Below are 20,738 nucleotides of genomic sequence, written 5' to 3'. Positions count from 1 at the left end.
GCCCTCTCAAACCCCATCCTCTGGTGCTGGGCTGAGCACGCTTTAGTTAAACTTCAGTATTGAGCCCCATAACGTCTGCATTTCCTCCTGACTTTTGAGTCTGTAAAAGGTGACCCTAATGTTGAGATTTTTGTGTGATTCCCTCTTCTCCCTGCCCCCCCAGATCTCTCTCCTGAGTTCACTGTGCACTTCTAAAACCACTTGGTCAGAAAAAAAAGTAGTCAACTCCACAGTGCAAATAACAGTTCAGACACCTCACCTGCATAGCTCAGGGCTGTTGTGTATTTGTGATTCCACGGCCCCATTAAATAATGTTGGAATTCTGAACTTAGCAGAAATGTCACACTGCCGTGTGCAGAACTGATTCTCCCACCAGTTCGCTCTTTCTCTAGTAATCTCGGAGGACTACTAACCTAGGGAGTCTCAATTAGTAGATTTTAGTCATTTTTTTTTTTTTTTGGTTTACATCCAAACAGTCTTGTTTGTTCTTCTGTAAGAAGAGTGGGTTTTTTGGTTTTTCTCATTTTTCCTGGGTGTGATTTAAAAGTGAGTACATAAATTTGGCTGTGGCTTTCCTGGCAAACTCGCATCTGGGCTTAGACCAAGCATGGAAAACTTCTATCAATTAAGAGAACTTTTTTGGACATTATGAGAATATTAGAGGGTTATAAGGAAAGTCTCCATGGAACCTTTGCTTTCACAAATAGCAAGAGCTTTTAATATCTATCTGTGTAAAATATAACTGTTCTTAGTGTTTGTTTTCAAACCACATGTACTGGAGAAAAGTTTTTACTTTGAACTGTTTGTCATGCTGTCAGGACTGGTCCATGACTGTGAGTTTCCCTGAGGTTGGCATTATCAAAAATAATTAGATTTCACCAACCCAGAAACAAATAGGAACGCCTGAAACACTGTGCCAGTCTTACCATTGTATCACAGACAGTCCGCTTGGGCATTTCAGTCTATCTTGCTACCCAGGAAAACTGGACTTAGCGGTAAGTCTCTGAGTGCAAGGGACTGGACTAGATGACCTCTTGAGGTCCCTTCCAGTCTTGATTCTATAAATGGTCACTTACACCAATAATCACAAAAAATTCAGGTTGCTCCCAGTCCCAAGAGACCAGTCACTCCCCCCAAGTCAATTTGTACCTGAGATCTCATGCCAAAGACAAGGCTTGTAGCCAGTCCTGGAGTAAACTAACAAAAGGATTTTTTTTAACTAGGAAAAAGAAATGAGAGAGTTATTCACAGGTTAAAACAGGCAACATATATACACAAAAATAAGTTAGTCTGTGGTTCCAAAAGGTGACAGCGACGTTGTAATCTGTCCACTGAATGTCTTTAGTTGACCCTGGGGATCTCTGCTGTTTGGCTTCTCACAAGGGCTGGAGCTAAGAAACAAAAGCAAAGAGACCAATTTCTCCTTGTCAGCAATTTTTATTCTACCTCCCCCTCCGAGCCCAGAATCCAAGCTGATGGGATGAGTTCATGCGCACGTCTCTCCTTCCTGGATTGAGTTATCAATGCAGTCAACAAAGTCTGTCCTTTGCTTGCACTGTAAACCTCTGTAAATTGTGGAACTCACCAAACAGGAAAAGAAGCATTGATTAAGGTAAAGTGCTCCTCCGGTACACAAGATGTGTAGCAAACAGTATACTTCTATACCCTGGGCTGTAGAGATTATAAATGAAATCAATACATGCAGCATCCTACGAGCGTTTCATAAAGTCTAAACACATTCTTATCAACTTAACATTTAATATCTGTTTGGATAGTGCTAACGTGCAGGTGAGCCAGACTGGTTTCCAGCTCTGCATTTGTCAGTGTTCAGTGAGGCCCAGGGCCTTGGCATGAGCTGACACCTGATCTGCCAGTGTCGCACTGTTCAGCTGTGGATCCTGATTCCCTGTTCCATTGGTTTGATACCAGTGTAACTCCACTTGCTGCAAGGGAGTTACTCCAGCATGGCAGAGGGAACTGCACTTCGAGTTTATTTATAGGCATTTCTATAGCACGTACCACCACAATAGCTCATCGTTGTAACTACGGCTTGTTAGAGGTGGAACCTGTCATTGGGATGTGCCTGTCCACAGCGTCTGACAAGTATCTGCTTTATAAAAAAGTAAATGATGCCAATATTCATAAAGAGGCTGCACATCCACATGCTTTTAGAGAGGGAGAAGGTCATGAATAATTTAGCTTCTGTTTGCTAAGAGGAAAATACCCTAATAGAGCTAATGGAGCTCCTGCTAAAAAACTTGGCTCTGGAGTGGCTGTCTTAGTCACCAATTGCTTTTGACATTTAGTTTTGACACTCCCATGATGGAAAAAAAACCCAGCAGTACTTTCTTTTATAGCTATCTGAGGAAACCTTAATAAGCTAGAACTTTTCTTTTAATGAGCAGGATTCCAAGAAACAGGGTGAGTTTGTGTTTTCCTGAAGCTATCAGAACAGACAGGCAGAGTCCTTTTTCTATTATGAAAAATATATATAGATATAATCTGTGCTTTCTTAACATAGGAAGTGGTCTAGGAAATAATTTTTAAGATCTTGTATTTTTTGTTTTAAAGCAAGATGCCTGCTCCGTTGGTGGAGGCAGGAACTCTTTGTAGTTCAGTTGCTTTCTGTCTATAGGAAAATGAGAAATAAATCTTTTACAAGAGAAATAGATGCCAAAGCTACTGTGTGTCAGGTTGAAACTAGTCCCGTTTGTAAACTGGCTGTTCATTCCTTATAATTGGTGCTGCTGGCTCTTAAATGTTAGGGTTTTTTCCATTTTCATTGATGTTACAATAGATTTTAGCATCTCTTCAGAGCTGGATATCTTAAAATAGTCTCAGTTAGTGCAACTGTACAAGTGAGTTCCGTGTTTATATGATTTGTTTATATTTTAGAGAAGGCAGTTCAGTTACCTCCAAACTGTTGACTCAAGCAAGTTCTTTGCTTATATTTTAAAGAATAAAACTGTTGTTATCAGAAACCAGCTGCTAATTTGCTTACTTTAGACCATTGCTTTCTTAATATAGCCTCCACTCGTTCCGCCTTTCAAATGCATGATGCATTTTGGAACTAATGTTTTTTAATTGCTGTTCGTATTCTAGATAATACCTTTATTTTTTGTTTGCTGAAATTCTAGAGTCATGTTCTTTTGTTTTTTGTGATGCATAAAAAACAGACTGGAAACTGAGAGAATTCAACAGCCGCTCATGCATTTTTATATTTTTTGTTCAGACTTCTGCAGGTTTTTATAATCCCAAACTGAGATTTTGTTCACGTCCATATTATGTTGAATATTTTATAAATGACTATGGCCATGTATTGGTGATTAAAATGGCCTTTACTCTGCTTTCGACGCTTGCGGCTAAGTAATGTTAACCAAAAGTGTAAATACATAAAGGTTGATATGCCATGTTCAAGCCGTGCCTCTGTTCAGGCTAGCCCAGCGCTCCTCAACCCAGGTCAGGTCCAGCTCCCACTGATCGCAGTCTGTCTGTTTAATTGCAACTGGATAGGACCCTAAAAAACTAATGTGCAGTATTGTAGGTTTGCCTCTAATTTTTATTAAGTCATCAATCAGCAAACAATACAAGAAATGGAGCCGGGAGAGCTGCCTGCATATGGGGTACAGTGTGCCCTTTTCTTGTCACAGATCTAAACTTAGTTCTAGCTCCTAAAAAGCACTACTTTGGGTTCTAGCAGAAGAATTAATGACTGAAAATATAGAGCACTGAAGTTTCCAAAAAGGTGCTAAACAAATGATCAAGGGCACGTTTTTGCCTGGTAAGAGCTACTAGCATTTGTCAAGATTAAAACTGTTAGCCCTGAAAAAGTTGTGTTGTTCTCCAGTTGTTTATGTTCAGCTTTGTTTGTTGTCCATGTTTAATCCTGTTAACCTTTCATTCTTTGTCCCTAGAGGAAATGGGCTCTTAAAACAGCATAATTATTTGCTGCCCCTAGAATTACTATCAAGGAGAACTATAGGGTTTTGAGACCTTTATCTTTTGTTGCAGGTAGTAGCATGTCAGTCCAAAGAATTCTTGTGAAGCTAGGTACACAGGTATATATGCTAGCAGGCTTACTAATTTCTGCTTTTACTCTTTAAATACAGTCCTTCATTCTTCGTGTAGTCCAGCCCTTCTCTCCATACTTGAGTGAAATTCTCATTGATTGGATCAAACCCTTAGACACTAAGATTGGTAGAACTTTCTTGGGTGCTGCAGTGAGGCAGGAAATGGGAAAATCCTCATATCTGATGTGAAAAGAGTGGAAAATATGACTATCAAATGCAGAATATCCTAACCAGCACTTTTACTGGAAGACATGAGTGTTGCAAATGGCCAAAGCACTGCAAAGCAGTCAGGATAAGTGATCCTGTATTGCCAAGAGGATGGATTACTTTTTTCCGTTTCTAACTTCAATGATTTTATGAAGCTCTTCCTAAAAAGTGAGTCCAGCTATTTAACTCCCCAAGTCACTGTGTGAAAGTGTGGATTTTGGTCACTACATTATTTTCCTAAAGCTGAGGATTTTAAAAAGATTTTTTGAAATAATGTTCGTTACAGGAATTCTTGGGGTTTTTCACATTAATTTCTTGCACGCTAATGGTTATTGATTCTTTTGAGGTTACATTTGGTTGGAAAAGCAATGCATCTTCTGTGCTCTTGGAGAGAAAATACCGCAAAATTTAGCTTGCATCTGACGCTTATGAGTTTGTCTCAGAAAAAGCAATTACATAGTCGTTGTTATCTTTATATCTTGTGTTTTGCTGAGAAACTGAGAACTAAACTATATCACTGCATCTAATGTACAACCATGGTGTCAACGTGCTGGTGCCACACAGGTAAGAGTAAGTGCTGGCTGTCTATTCGCTGGAAGAATTGTTGATGCTTCTACCACTGTTAATGCTACCTATCGATCACCTCTTTGGAGACCTAGCACAGCTAGATTTCTAAACATGTCCTAACTTTGCATTTTCTGGTTCAACCCACAGACTCCAGGTTTGCACTAGGTCCAGAAGTGAGCAGCAGCCCTGACCCCTGAAACAGAATCAGAGTTTTCCCCAGTACCTGCAGTGCAAAATTCTGGAGCTGTTGATTGGGACCTCTGACACCAAAATAAAAACTTGATCTGGGCCGAGATCACCTCAATTGTTTTTAAAGAATGAAAATGAGAAACTGGAATTCATCCTGCCAGGGTGAAAACTGGAAGGGCCCTAAAAGGAGATTGCATCAGTGTCAGTGTGCAGTTGTTGTTAAGCATTATGTGCTTCCAAACTTACCTATGCTGCTATCGGCTTCCTTTGGTCAAGTATGAATGTCACCATCTTGTCCAGCACGCAAACTGTGACCCACAGGCACTGATAAAATACTAGGGCCAACATTTTCATGGGGGGAGCATCTTAGGATCTGAACACCTGGCCTGATTTCCAGTGGCCCTGAGCATTGACTTCAACTGGCGCCGTAGGCTCCCTGCTTCTCTGAAAATCAAGGCACTTATTTATGTGCCTACTTATAGCCATAGAACTTAACTTCAGGCACCTGAAACACCAAATACAAAAAGCCCTGGGGAAACATAATAAGCTCTCTCCTGTCCTCAGTCTGCCTAGGAGCGCCCTGCACCCTGGTGTGGCGGAGGGGTTTGTGTGCTGTCTGTTGCTCTGCTGCACACTCAGCTGGTTATTTTCAGCAGCCTGCATTGAATGGAAATTTGATGACATGGTCCTGTGCCGTGTATGCTGCTGCAGATAAAAATATTGGCTTGATGCATGGATTGCAGCATCCTTCTGCATATACATTGCATTTTCCTCTGAAGAGTGCAGCCAGCCAAGGGTCCTGGAATAGTTAGCTGAATCAAGAGGTGGGTATGCAAGCCATTGTTGCTGTGTTTCCCCTCTTGGGGCAGGGGTCTAGCTGAGAGAGGGTGCTGTGTCCACTTTGAAGTGCAACTTTTATTGCCTAATAAGATTGCTAACTTTTTCTGCACTCTAGGCAGTACAGACATGCATTTTGGCCTGACTGTGACAGCCAGATCCTTATCCGACATCTATCAGCGTGCTCCACTCATGGAGTTATGCCAGTTGACACCAGATTAAACTTCTGTTTTTTTGTTGCTCACTCAAATCCATGCAATGCCCAAAAAAATGTCTTTTGTGGGATTTTCTGTGGAGCGTGTATTTAACCAGATACAAGTGGCAAACCATATGTGGCCAAGTGCTCACAAACCAGCAACCAGCTAAAAAAACCAGGATCAGTAATATTATCCAGAGGAGCCAAGGGAAATCTGAAGAACCACAAACTGCCAGATTTTGATCTACAAACTGGCACAAACTCTTGATGCAGGGAGTGCTTTGCTGTTTGATACATTTCTGGCTTACCTGCCAGAATACGTTGGAATAACTGTCTATAACATCCATGTTATTGTTCTGCAACGAGAAAAGAGGCATCCAGTATGAAAACATCTGTAACATCAGTGTGACACGTCCGCGCCACAAGATTTTTGTGAAAGTGACACCATACCAACTCCAAACATATACTGAAGTTTAAGCAGCTGAAGAAATCTTTTTTTGTGATGAGAGAAATAAATGTGATAATCTACAACTTGTTTGCAAAAGTTTTAAGACAAATTAGGTAATGGTGAATCATCCAGCAAAGCTAAAAATGCTCTTGCTAAAGACTTCTGAGATCTCTGAACTTTCCAGCATGTTTGGAAAAATCCTTATGAATGTAAAGACTAAGCCTAGACAGTTATTGACTACACCTTCTACAGTGTGTGTGCATGCCCTGGCCAGTGTGCAAAAGAATGCAGTCTTTTACTGTCTGCCACAGCTGTCATGAGACCTTTCATTCTAATTAGGTTTTCAAAGTAACTGTTTTAAGGGAAAGTTTTTAGCTGTCCATGGCTTTTCTTCTGAAACATTTTGCAAATAATGCCCTGCAGCTTTTCCGTAGGCTCTGTCAGTGGAAATCCTAAATCTTCATTCTTAACCAGGAGACAGTTTAGGTGATTTCAAATACATGAGGAAGCGCCTAATGCAGATAAAGCTGACATCCCTTAGATTACAGATTGCAGGTCTTTTTTTTGGCTTCAAATGAAGTGTCTTGGTTTGATCTTCATTGTGGTCACACAGAATATCTGTCTCATGTACAGTACTGAGTAAGGAATTGATGTAACTCTTCCTAACTTATCACAGAGCGAAGGCCTCAGTGCCCAAGCCTGAAGGATTCATTACCTGACCCTGCTTCTGTTGACATCAAAGGAAAGACTATCGCTGAGTTCAGTGGAGGCTGATCACACCCTAGAAGAGTAACTCATTCTGTTGTTTTTAAAAAAAACAACCCAATTGTTGCTTAGATAAAACCCCAAAGATTTCTAAATGCTGCCCCCGTAATCCTTCAGAATCCATCGCAGTGAGGGTTTCCTAAAGAGGCGTTGCTTCAGTGCATGCTGTCACGAACCCATATCTAGTATTAATGTTTAACGTGCATTCTGCCAGTTTGTCACTGTATGGCCAAAAGCCGCGTCATGCCTTGCAACTGAACATTCCACCTCACTCTGCTTTTATTTCATGCTACAGTCTCTGTGTGGCTTGATATTTATGTTGAAACCTTTTGTTTTGATTAAATTATTTTGGCAGTTTAAAAATAGCTCAGGCTTCTTTATGACTTGCTGGTGACTTCAGTTTGCTCAGGTATGTGGATTAGCTCTAAGGATGAACTTCCTTCCAGCAAGCAGAACCTGACTTCTGTGAACATGTGCAAGTATAGTGTCTATTGTGTGAGTGTAGGAGCGTTTACTAGAGGTGCTGACGTGTTTCACTGGTTGTCTGGCTGAGCTGGAGAGGAAGAGTTTTGGTTTTGTGAGTTTGTGCCCTATACCGTCACTACTAGCTGATCGAGAGGGAATGATAGACACTTGCCTCCAGAAGGATACAGATCTCTTGTGTAGATTCAGTTAAGCATTTAATATCTGGAAAAAATTGCAGATTTCCAAATCAGGCAGCAGAATGCTGTCCATGACATACAGCGAAAGCCTGAGAAGCGTGGCCAGCCGGTACCACTCGGACTGGGGTCTCCACCAGGTTCGCCATACAGATGTGGTGGAGCTGCAGCGGCTGCGAGATGTCCGAGTGGCAGCACAGGCCAAAACCATGGAAGAGTTTCTCAAAATGCACGGGCTCTCGCTGGAGGATTGCACGGCTCACAAGACAGGCATGAGATATAGGTAAGAAATGAACTTCCTTCCTATCTTCTACATGGGTTTTAACGGACATGGAAAACCTGGGAAAAGCTACAGTTGGTGCGTATTTCACTTCAACAGCAGCATGTCAAATCTGCACACAGGCTATGGAAGTAGTTTCTAGGATATCGCGTATAAAACCCAGTGTTTTCTTTAGCTCCTTCTGGCAAAGAAATTCCAACGAGGAGTTAACTGAAGCAGCTGCTGTTGTTTTAACTAAACCTAAATAAGCGTCAGAGCCTTGTTATGACACGTTCTGGGAAATCTTTGTTTGGACAAAGCAGGGGCTGGCAAAGCCAGGGGTGCAAGTAAGCTGTTAAAACGTGTGTATGTGTTCTTCACTGGTGCTAGAACATCATCTTCTATTGTTTTAAGCTTGGTACATGAAAACTGTTCACAGGTTTGTCCAAAATAGCAGTCGTGCAGGCTGGGGCAGCTAATGAATTTGTGTGTCTGGTGTTTACACCCAGATGAGAAACTAAACGCACTGCATGTACCAATGGAGTGTTTGGCCCTCATTGTATAACTTTAATTTAAGCCACTTTTTGAGACCAAGATACGTGTTTTCTTGGAATAGGATAGACTCTTATACGCTGTTACATCTCCTATCTGCCCTTTGGGATAGACCTAGGTCATCGTCGTCTTCATGCGAGAAGAGCCCATTAGTCAATTTCCATATTGGAGTGTAGAATTCATAGATGTACAGAAACAGATTTCCATCTTAATCCATTTCCCATGGCAGGTGCAGGCTGTTCAGCAAGCATGTCCCCCTCCCTGTTCTGAGTCAGAGTATTTATCTCCCTCCTAAATCCACTAGTGGTCTTTCTGTCTCGCATGACGTAGCAGACTGTCCCAGGTGCCTCTCCAAGAGAAAGCAGCCTGTCCTAATAGCCGCTCTAAACTTTTTCTCACGGCATCTTTCAGTTTAGGCCATGTGCAGTGTGCCCCTTTTAGGTGGAGCAGGTTATGTCCTTAACCTTTGATTCCTTGTATTAGGAATCACAGTGAGATTCTCCTTTTCTGCAGCCCTTCGATGCCGTGAATCTACTGGCTGTTGATTCTCTGTATTTTCACTTCATTTTGACATGTGGTGATGATGCTCATTCTACAATTGACAAATAATACCATTTCTCTGGCGATTCCAGCAGATGGCAGACGTTCACCAAGGGAAGCCTGGAAGTGGGCTTGTGCCGGGTTTTGCTAATCAAAGGGGATATGGGGCAGATACTAAGTTCAGAGTGTCCTATGCCTGGACCTTACTGTTCCCAGCCAGCCTAGCGGGGTTGTGGTTCTCACACTAGCACTCTAAATGTAGCTGTGTAGACAGTGCTTTGAAGTTGCAGGTTGGGCTGTAACTCAGGCTCTGAAGCCAGGTCTGTCAACTAGGCTGTGTAGACAAACCCGTCGTCACAACTCAGCTATTCCATTAGAACTGTTCTACTAGCAGGCAACAATCGTGGTGTATTCCCCTCCCAGCTCACTCCCCACCCTGGCTGAGCTCCATCTTGAGCCTTCTTCATGCAGTCCTGATAAAGGAGGTTTACTGCTGATCTTAGAAGGAGTCACAGTGTGAATTCTAGGGAAAAGATACGGACACAACTAGCGGCCAAAATCTTAATAACCGGTTCCCTACCAGGTCTTTGGCGGCACTTCAGCGGCGGGTCCTGCAGTGCTGCCGAAGACCTGGAGCGAGTGAAGGACCCGCCGCCAAAAACTCGGAGCGCCGCACAGTGAGTACAAGCCCTATGTGGTTTTTTTGTGTTTGTTTTTGTTTTTTTTAAAGTCATCCCTGCTGGGGCCCCGTCAAAACTGTTCGAATTGGGCCCCGCACTTCCTAAAGCCGGCCCTGCTCATTGGGGTTGCAAAATTGTATCGGGGGGCCGGGTAGGGAAGGCTGTGCCTCCCAAAACAGCCTGTCATCCCGCCCCATCCAACCCCCACCCAAGTCATGCCCCCCCGACTACCCCCCTCAGAACCCGCAAGGGCCGCAAGCAACCCATCAAACCCCCCTGCTGCTTGTCCCCTGACCACCCCTCCGAGACCCCTCCACCCTAAACTGCTCCAGGATTGTCCCCACCCCCTACCCAACTCACCATGCTCCCTGACTCCCCTGACCCCATCCACCACCACCTACAGACCCCTGGAACTCATGCCTACCCAAACCCCGTTCCCCATCCCTGACTGCCCCGAGAAACTCTGCCCCTCAACCACTCCCTGCCCACCCCCCCCCCATGCTGCTCATAAGCGGCAGGAGCTGCAGAGCTGCCCAGAGCGCTGGCGCCGGCGGCGCATCACGCTGCGGCTCTGCGAGGGGGGGGGAAACAGGGGAGAGGCCGGGGGAGCCTCCTCAGTTCAGAGCTCAGGTGGGCCGAAGACAGGACAGTCCCACGGGCCGGATGTGGCCCGCGGACCAGAGTTGTTTGCCTACCCACTTGCCCCTTTAACAGCTGGTTCTACACCGGCTTCTAAATTTAACAACCAGTTCTTGCGAACCGTTGGGAACTGGCTCCAGCTCACCACTGGACACAACTACATGTTGTTAGCTGGCCGTGACGGAGCATTTTTATAGAGGCTACTGCCGGCATGTAACATCAGGTGACCATGTTTTTTGCTTTGTGGAGTCAAAGCCTAGTGCAATAAACATCGAAAGGGGCAATGCAGCAGAGACAGCTCTAGATGTTAGACCATATCATATTTCTGTCTAGCTCTTTTTCTTGGCTGCACTGTATATCTGAAGTGTCTGTATCCCGGAATCTGTTCTCCTCTAGATGAGTGGGGAAATGATGATGAAACCCTTCTCAAGCTGTCCTAGAGAGAAGGTCTCTTCAGGTGCATGTTTAAATGTCTAGGGAAGATTAGCACCTTTACATCCTTCTGTCCTCCTCTCCGTAAATTAAAAAAAAACCAACGTTTCTATATCATTTCCTCATTCACGATTATTTTTTTCTACGGTATTATTAGTATGCTTCTAAGTGCAAACAACCGAGAACCTTAACTTCCTCTTTTAGGACAAATGAATTATTGAACAAAATCTTAAAAAATTAAAAGCCACAAAAATATTTTATCCAGCCAGTAACCAGGGAAGTCAGAGAAATTGAGTGTAATGTAAACTGTTGAATAAGTCGGTTGTGCACGTATGTAAAATATTGCAGTTTTATAGCCCATGCTCTCTTGTGTGCCTGAAACTCTAACAAAACTGGACAGCTTGGTTTGATTTATGCGGTTTGAGAGCTGAGCAAGATTTTCTTTTTGAAAAGTAAATGTAGATCAAGATTTCTGCCTCAGCATCAGACGCATTAATGGTTTACATCTTCCAGACTGGCTTTTATCAAATAAATTTCATTTAACTTCTCACAGGTGGTTTAATAGAATCTTGAAATGAAAGCCAGTCATGACACTGCTGTAGTTATTAAAGATCCAAGATAGACACAATTCCTCCTTATCAAAACTCTTTCCAAGGATTGAAATTAGAACTCATGTTAAGTTTGGTCCTAAATATTCATAAGAAAAATTCAGATCTGGTGTCGAACATGTTGGAGGGGGGGGAGTTATCCCAGCTTTACATGCAGATTGAATTTGTCCTTTTCTATTAAGGCAAATGCTGCCTAGTGAGGAAAGAGAAGCCATCTCTCCAAGAAGGAATGGCACCTTATCTGCCTACTTTCTGTCAGGAAATGGAGCTTTCTGGGTTGGAACGTACTTCGTCACAAATCCTCAGCAATTTGCTCTGAAGTAATTAAGTGATAAACATGTTGGAATAACAGCATGATGTACAGCAGATTTCAGCAACTCTGTTTTAACCCAGATCTCACAGCTAGACAGTGATGCAAATGGCAGGGCGGTATGACTCTTGCAACTGAGGTCACCATGTCAGTGAATAAAATGATCACTGCACAAATAATCTTCAGTCTTGTGAGCTCCAGAGCTCACCTTGTACCCACCAGCTCTGCTTCTGCAAATGTTTCCTTGTAACATAGTCCCAACAAATCTGTTTGAATGACATACCAGCTGACGCTGGCAACCACTCTGCTTTGTAAAGCTGTGCCAGATCACTACAGGCATCGTGTGAAAATTAAAGGTAGAATTTTAACCTATTAGATTCCAATGCCTCTCCGTGGATATGAGAGGCTGTAGAGGAATGGCTCAGCTGCTAACATTCAGGGGTGTTTGCAGCCTCGTCTCCAGCCAGGCCTACACTGCAGACGTATGCAGGCATGGCTCTCTCGGTCAGAGGCAGGAATAGACGTGATCCCTGACTGACAGAGCTGTTTCACGCATGGCGGGGTGGTTTTGCTATACTGGTACAGAGCGCAGCTTTGACGGCATCACTGACCATGCCAGGATAGTGTTCCTTTCCTGGTAGGGCCCTCCTGTTGTAGACTTGGCCTGAGTATGGCTGGATACCGATCTAGGAACACCTACAGAGAGCCAGCCAAACCCCTACAACAATTGGACTGAACGCTAGGAAAGGGTATCTGTGTGCAGCCACTGGAGAAGAGCCAGATTTTGCAAAGCAATATCTAGAGATCAGTTGACATAAAGCATGAATGAGGCCAGTGGCCCCGCAGTGATCCTGGTGATCATTCACTGGCTGAGAGGAAACTAGTTTCTGACCTAAGCATCAAGACCTTTGGGCAAGTTGCCTTCTTCCTCTCAGGGGCCAGTCCTGCAGCATGACCCAGAAATGCTGAACTTGGCTGTCCGGTGCGTTAAAGGAGACGGCTGTGTATTTGGTCAAGCTAATCACTGCCGTATTGTACTCATGCTAGGACCACAGTAATCCCTGCGCGGGCCAGATGTACCCGGGAATCCCTACACCCAGTCTGATTGTGATCATGAAACCTTAGACCCTAAAAGGGAAAGTGGCAGCTCTACCCCTTGTATCAGCAACAACTGGTAACAGACAAATTTCGCTTTGTCCGTCCATCAAGGTGCCGTCACTGCTCACTAGTCCCTGGAGTGCCCAGAGCAGAACCCTGAGACCTTCGATGGCCTGGAACACCCTCACGAAGCACTGTTTGACTGAGGTGTCCAGTGGAACCTTGCTCAGCTGCTCCAAGTAGCTTTCCTCATAGTCTCTGCCTCAGCCAGGGGGGTGCTGGCGCGTCGAGTGCAGCCCGTGGATCATAGTGTTGCACCTTTACAAAGCACATGTCGTGCTCATGACTAATTCAGCATTCAGGCTGTCCCACTGTCCCACAGGTCATGTTATCTGGATCCATTTGGCATCCAGTGGCCAAAGGCAGGAAAGCTTCCAAAGCTCAGATCCTGAGATGAGACTGATGGAGCAAATTGGGGAAGCAAAGAGAACAAGGAGTCCGATCCCGTACTGCAGAGGACGGCAGCGACCCAGGTGAGAAGGTGGCATGCCCTGTGTGCAGCAATGAAGAAGGCATCCACGTGGCCCTACCCTTTTGCCAGATTTCCATAATAGGAGCGTCCGAAGCAAGGGGCAGCATGCTGCAGTGCTCACAATGTGGGAAGTGATCAGTCCTCTCTTGGTGGAGGAGAGCACATGCTCTGCAAACCGTTAGTTCTCAAACAGCAGTTGTGGAAGGGCTCAAGCTGCTGGGCTGGTCACTCCCACTTTGCCACTGACTGCAAGGGCTAGCTCTGGCCTGTTACTGCCAGCTGGCGAGGCTAAATCCCCTTTGGAAAGAGCCTGTGGACCTTCCTACTGACAGAACAGAAGCTTTCAGGTGAACCTGGAGACAAGTTCCTATTCTGTGAGGTGTTTCTATTCTTTTCATTCATTTAATGTAACCCAATTTCTCTTGACTGATTGCATCCATCCCAATGTAATTAAGGCTTGTTTAGTTTTGTCTGGAGTTTGTTTGGTTTGGGGGTTTTTTTTGTACAGATGTAGTGGACTCCCTTTGAGAACTGCAACATAGTGTTTACTAGGACATGATTGGAGCACCTGAATTGATTAGCCTGTAACTCCTTGGTGCTGCCACTGATACCCTGGTCACATATATCATTTATGGCTCCCGCCCCACTATCTCTCGTTCCTAGAGAACAAGCAGAGCCTCTCGAAGCCTAGGACTTGGGCTTTAGAAACCAAACTTTTGTTTTCTGTGAAGTTTTTGGGGGTCTTGTCCAAAGCCTAGTGGAGTCAATGGAAGGCTTGCCTTTGATTTAATAGGGTTTGGACCAGAACCAGGATGCCTGTGTTTGAGTGATCCCTGCCGCTGGGATTGTCGGTCCAGTGTCCTGGCTCAGCATGAGTCTGTTCCTGAGGTGGGATAGGTTTATTTATTTGCACTGCATTCAGTCCCAAAGGGCCAATTCAGGATCTGTGCCAGGTACTGTCCAAGCACGTGGCATCTCAGCCAGGATTTGGGAGTGAGACAGTTCCTGCTCCTTAAAGATGAATGAGAGAGAGGCATCCTAAAGACAGCTGCACTGCTCTGGCCTGGGTACTTTTCCACACCTTCCCTAGGCCATGCCTGGTACCCCGGTCTAGGCAGAATTGTTGTTTGTGCTTAAACCATCTGAAGAAATGTGACAGGTTTCAGAGTGGCAGCTGTGTTAGTCTGTATCAGCAAAAAGAACAGGAGTCCTTGTGGCACCTTAGAGACTAACCAATTGATTTGAAGAAATGTGGCAGGTTTTAAAAAAAAATCTCTCCCATAAAAGGCGTTAATAGGACCCATCAGACGAGAGAACTAAAGATAGAAGAGGGGTTTGTACAGCACCTAGCAGAGTGGGGTCTTGAGCCACATCTGGGGCTCCCAGCCCCTACCATGGTGCTAAAATGTAGAACTATTCGCAAAAGGCTTTCTGGGTGTCCACGGCCTAGTGCTGGACCTTCTCTCACTTCAGAAAGCCTGTTCATGAGCTGCAGGTCTCCAGACATCCAACGTCCCCCCATCCAAGCCTCTTTTCCTTCTCTTCCTTCAACCTGACAACAGAACTCCCAGCACTCCCTGGGAATCTAAACTCCCTGCTCAGCTCCCACCTCGCACGTATATGGCGCTCAGGGGCAGTTCCCAGAGAGATTATTGCCCTGTGCTTTAGGTACTCAGGTTTCTTGACTTGTCTCTGCTGCTTTGCAGTCAACTTGGAATAATAAACATCAGCCCATGTTAGAGAAATAAAATGGAGAAAGTATCATGTGGAGCCGGAAAACCAACTCCAAGCACAAAGGCAGCCAACGCGCCATTAATTTTTTATGTTCCACTCCAGAACCTGGGGTAGTGAGAGCATAAATATTTCAAACCATTTTTGTTTTTTTTATGACTGTATTGTATTTTTGATTGACCGAAAGCTGTTTTAGAAGGCTTGGGTTATGGGCTGCTAGCGTGAAGTGATGCTATTGAAATGTTCTCACTCTGATCAGAGATGGAACAATTATTTCACTCGGTGTCTGAAATGATCATGATACTGAAAGTAGAAACAGCAGACATTTTAGACTCTCTCGAGTGCGGGACAGTTACTGCTGAACTCTTCCTTGGAAGGAGGAGTCTTTAGATGCTCATTTTAAGTGGGTTGGGAAGGAAGTTATCTTTATTATTCCTTTGTTTTTGTCACCATTCCTGCTAATCTGAGTCTGTTTCTATCTGGTAACTGCACCAACTTCTGACTTACATGGCATAAGACCTTTACTGCACTGGGATTGTAACCATTGGCATCAAGCCCTGCTGTAGAAGTGACTTACACCAGCTCAGCTCACTCCAGTTTCAAGGTATGCTGCCCAGGTATAAATCATGTCCATACAAGGGGATTGCACTGGCACAGCGACAGGAGCGGCCAAAGCCCAGTGTAGACAAGACCAAAGTGAGAGCAGAATTTGGACCTTCTTGTCTGTCAAACTCTCACATCAAAGGCAGCGAATGGGGAGCAGATGGTCACGACCAGGTGTGAACTGAATAGCTGATGCATCCCTGGTGAAAATTTGCATTGCTGCATTTTCATATCAAAAGCAAAGCTGTGTTGGGGCACCTGCTGTTCTGCACACCTGCTTGTTAACACATGGTCCGTCCAAATATTGCAGTTTTTCTTTCTCATAGGTATTAGAGCCAACTCTACAAACAAGCACAGAGACGGTACGTTTTACAAAAAATCCCTTCTGCAGTTACGCCATCTCCTGAGTCCTGAGGCAGCAAATTGGTCCATGTGGACCACGCTGTGCACACATGAATCCTGTAAAGCTCTGCCTGCAAAGAGCTGCCTGCAGGATTGTGGCATGTCATTGAATCGAAAGCTTTGCGACAGGGCTCCCTTGCATTTTCTTCTGTGAGAATGAAGGGAGGTAACACCTGCACAGTTAAAAAATAAAAAATAAAAAAAATAGCCCATTTAATTAATATCAGTATGACTGTTATTTATTGATGAAGTGAAGTTTGCACGTACACTATCAGAGAAATTATTTAGGATAAAACATTTAGTTCAATAAAGCACTTTAAAAGTTCAGATGCAGCAGTTTGGAGGTGGAGGGGCCATGGTGACCTACTTTGAGCATGAGCCTTTTTTGCAATCAAGAGTGATTAACACTAGCTTGAAGAAACTTAGAAACCTCTGGAAGTTGCTTTACAATAACTTAGCCTACATCTGAACAATTTCCCTTTAAGTTTAGCATGGAAATGTATTGCTTGTATCATAGCAAGTGCTCAGCCGCTCCACTCATGTAGCTTTTCAATTGGTGAGTTTAAACATTTGTGGCTTAGAAGCGGAGACCCTTTGGAGGAGAGGGGTTGTTTTGGGGATCAGAATTGCATAAAGAGAAAAGGTTCAGTTTTCAGTGCATTTCCTCTGAGTAATTTATTGACTGAAAGTCACCAGCTGCAATTTTATTTCCCTCTCTAATAAATCTCTGTATAAATTAAGAGGATTTATTTCTAATGACAGTAAATAATTCTGGAGGTCAACCAATAAAAACCTTTTAAGTGATTATGTAACAAATCAACAAATGATTTTTCATAATCACCCTGAAACTCATTTTAAATAAACCAGTAAAATTAGGGAACCAAAAAACACACTTTGAGTGTCACACTGAGGACGCTGCTAGAAATTAGAGATGCAAGGGTCATAGTGCAGCGGCTCTCAACCTTTCCAGACCACTGCACCCCTTTCAGGAGTCTGAATTGTCTTGCGTGCCCCCAAGTTTCACCTCACTTAGAAAGTACTTGCTTACAAAATCCGGCAAGAATACGAAGGTTTCACAGCACACTAGTACTGAAAAATTGCTTACATTTTCATTTTTACCATGTCACTATAAAATAAATGAATTGGAATATAAATATTGTGCTTACATTTCAGTGTATAGCATATAGAGCAGTATAAACAAGTCATTGCCTGTATGACATTTTAGTTTATACTGACTTCGCTAGTGCTTTTTATGTAGCCTGTTGTAAACCTAAGCAAATCTCTAGATGAGTTGATGGACCCCCTGGAGGACCTCTGTGTACCCCCAGGAGTATGAACACCCCTGGTTGAGAACCACTGAACTCTGAGACTTGCACATAGTCCAAGTTTCTCAAAATGCTTTGTGCCCTCATGGTGCCCTGTAAATGTTTGTTAAATTCTTGTATCTGCAGTTGGAAACGCTGGGTTTCCTAGCATGCAGTAAATATTCAGAGACGTTCTAGGTTCGGCAAGTTAATATCGAGAGGATGTGATATTAACACCTACAGCACATTTGCTGCCCCAGCCAAGGGGTAGTAATTTTACCTGTTGCTGTGGTATGTTTGTGCATTACACACGGTGATTTCGGTGGGGCTGGGATCCCAGGGCCTAACGAAATGGAGCAATTTCTGAAAGATGCCAGATTGGGGAGGGGGAGACCGTGGCAGCATCAGCAATAAACTGCCATTCAAATTCCAGAATCCAGGAGCCCCCGGCGCAGGACGATGGCTGGAGTGACCTCTGGCAACTGCTGCTGTAGTACAGTGAATTTTTTTAATAACCAGCATGGATGAAGGGTTTAGAGCTGAACACGTAGCTTCTGTGTGCATCCCACACACTGGGCTGGATTCTTCTCTGAGCTCCTGGGGTTTCACGACAGCATCACACCACCGACTTCAGCAGCGTTGCTCCGGATTGACGCTGCTGTGGCCCGGAGAAGAATGTGACCCACTGAATCCATGGGTGGGAAACTGCATTTTGCTGGCTTTTGTTTGAATCGGGGGCTTTGGCCTACGCCTCCTGCAAGGAACTTTTAATCTGGGATCAAGGTTTTCCTGCTTCACCTCTGGAGGCACTAAAAGGTCATATGCAGATTAGTTCTGATTCACTGTTTCTGTCTGTGGTGCAGGAACTGCTCCTTGTCGGATGGGTGCCCGTGTGTCAGTGACCTAGTCTGCCAGGATGTTAGAACTATTCTGCAAGGACACTCTTTTCCCGTCCCTCCTCAGGGCTGCTTTCTGCCATGGTGCCTACAACAGATGATGGGCTAGCGGGCCAGGAAGAGGGGGTACCTAGAAGTTTATATTTGAATATTTCCCTCTTCTGGCCCCTCTGTGTTGTTCATCATCTTAGGCTGCAAACCCTTTGGTACAGGCTGTGTCTGCTTGTGTGTTTGTATAAGACCTATTCTATTGGTGCTATAATATAAGTAGTAATTAATAAAATAACTAGCAATCTTGGCAGGAATTTTAGCTCTTTTTGGTAAATACTTTGGATCTCAAGTTTATTTAAACTACCACATAATAAAAGCAATGGGCCTGATTCTCCATCACTATGCACCTCACATGGCTATTACACCAGTGCAAGTGTGGTGTGAAGTGCTGACAGACCAGGATGGCTGCGTTTCATGCTCTCTTCACACTGGTGTAAATAATTGCACAGGGTGATGCAATATCAGATCCTGTGCATCCAGATAGTTACCTCTTACTGCAAGGGATTGTTGCAATGAGAACCTGTAGGATTGCACTAGCCTTTTACGCTGCTGTCCTGGCTAGCAGGTCTGGAATAGCCTGGGAGACTTGCCGTTCAAGATGCATTCTGTGTTGTAGCCGTGTGGGTCCCAGGATATTAGAGACAAGGTGAGAGAGATAATATCTTTCTATTGGTGAGGAGCAGGTCCCATTCAGGACGCAGTCGCTGTAACAGTGAAGTGGTAGCATAGTGTGTACCTGGCTGTACAGAACTAAAAATAGCCTGAGCAAAAATTAAAGTAAGTAATTTTGAATATTCAACTGGAACTTTACCACCAGTTTTGAGTCCTAGTATGAGCTGATCCCACGGGGAGCTTTTTGCTGGAGGTTCTGATTCCCAGGAGTTTTTGGACAATGTTTGTTTTTTTGTTAGGGCAGGGGGCGGCCTGACTGGGCTGGTTGGTTTTGTTCAGGAGGATTATTTTTGGTAAATGTGTGTGTTGTTGGGTTTGCATCGCAGGGGGTTGTGTTTGTTTAATTTGTGCATACTAGGGGACCTCCAGTACTGCAAAGACTTTGGGTGAAGTCAGTAGCAAAACTATCATTAACTTCAGCAGGGGCAAGAATTCACCCTTTGTCATCAGGAATTTCTGAACTGGTTGCAACAGAATTGGAAACTGCAATCAAGGTCTGGAGGGAGCTAAGTAGGATTACGCTGGCTCAATTGTACGGATTAAGGATCTTTGAGGCAGAAGAAAACACCTCTGGATTACAGGTTTTGGGAGGCTTTTAATCTGAGTTCAAATTTATGTAACTTTTATTCCTGTCAGACACCCACGCACCAAGACAATTGTCTTTGTGTAAAAGTGCTCTAGAAATCAATTCACATCATTATATTGATAATCTAGTTTGTTACATCAGTGTTGTTTTTCTGGACCATGTGACTGATTAATCAATTATTTCCTGGTCACTGAAGCATTCTCCTATTCCTACTGAAAGAGAAGCTTCCAAATATGTCGGTTAAAAGGACAGCACAGGAGAGGCTGCTGTAGGCAGAAGTTCTGCGTCTGAAGGTCTAATATTGCATTCGGAAGACTTGAGAGTGTTTAATAGAAGGCTCACATTTTATTTCTGAAATCACAAAATAGTTTTAAAAATGAGATGTGATTGTGTAGCTCTGAGTGGTAGAAATTTTGCTTCCCATTGATCAATTTGCCCCGTTTGGAGAGCCTTCAGGCAGGGGTCACACGAGCAATAACGCTGAGTGGTATATTGAATTAAATTAAAAACCAAGAGTACATTACAGGGAAAGAAATTTCCCCACACTGGAGTGCTCTTAGCATTTCTCTAGGGTTTTACTCCAGCTATAGAAATGTTTTTAAAGGATGAGCAATGTAACATTCTTGCTGGGAGATTTTATTTTAGACTTTGATCCGATTTTAAGAAAACTCCATAAGAGCCATCTTGCGATTACCCACAGCAGTCAGAGAGAGAATACATAAGCCTCATTTCCGATCATAGCTCGGGCCTCCAATGGACCCAGTATCCAAATCTGGCCCCTGCACCCTTTCTAGATTGAGAATCTAAAGATACTTTGTTTTGCAGTGTTAGCCTGTTTCTAAAGATAAATCATAGAGACACAAAGGCTCTGTCTGTGTGTGTGTGAAAGAGAGAGAGAGAATTGT

At 43.9% G+C, this 20,738-nt stretch overlaps 1 protein-coding gene across 4 annotated transcripts in view; it reads left to right on the top strand.

Annotated features, from left to right (window-relative positions):
• Positions 1 to 20,738, top strand: part of KCNAB2 (potassium voltage-gated channel subfamily A regulatory beta subunit 2) — a 112,560-nt gene that overhangs the window by 49,999 nt on the left and 41,823 nt on the right. The window contains exon 1 of one of the 4 annotated variants that reach the window (XM_032763713.2): positions 8,003 to 8,221. The exons of the other annotated variants lie outside the window; for them this stretch is intronic. Coding sequence (XP_032619604.1) covers positions 8,004 to 8,221 — 218 coding nt within the window. The 5' untranslated portion in view covers position 8,003. Of the gene's footprint in view, positions 1 to 8,002; positions 8,222 to 20,738 lie in introns of those variants that run through there. 4 annotated transcript variants of the gene reach the window in all.

This window comes from Chelonoidis abingdonii, chromosome 23 (genome assembly GCF_003597395.2).
Source record: "Chelonoidis abingdonii isolate Lonesome George chromosome 23, CheloAbing_2.0, whole genome shotgun sequence".
In the NCBI taxonomy this organism is placed as follows: Eukaryota; Metazoa; Chordata; order Testudines; family Testudinidae; genus Chelonoidis; species Chelonoidis abingdonii.
Note: the sequence above shows the minus strand (reverse complement) of the source record. Positions and strands in the feature narration are given on the sequence as shown.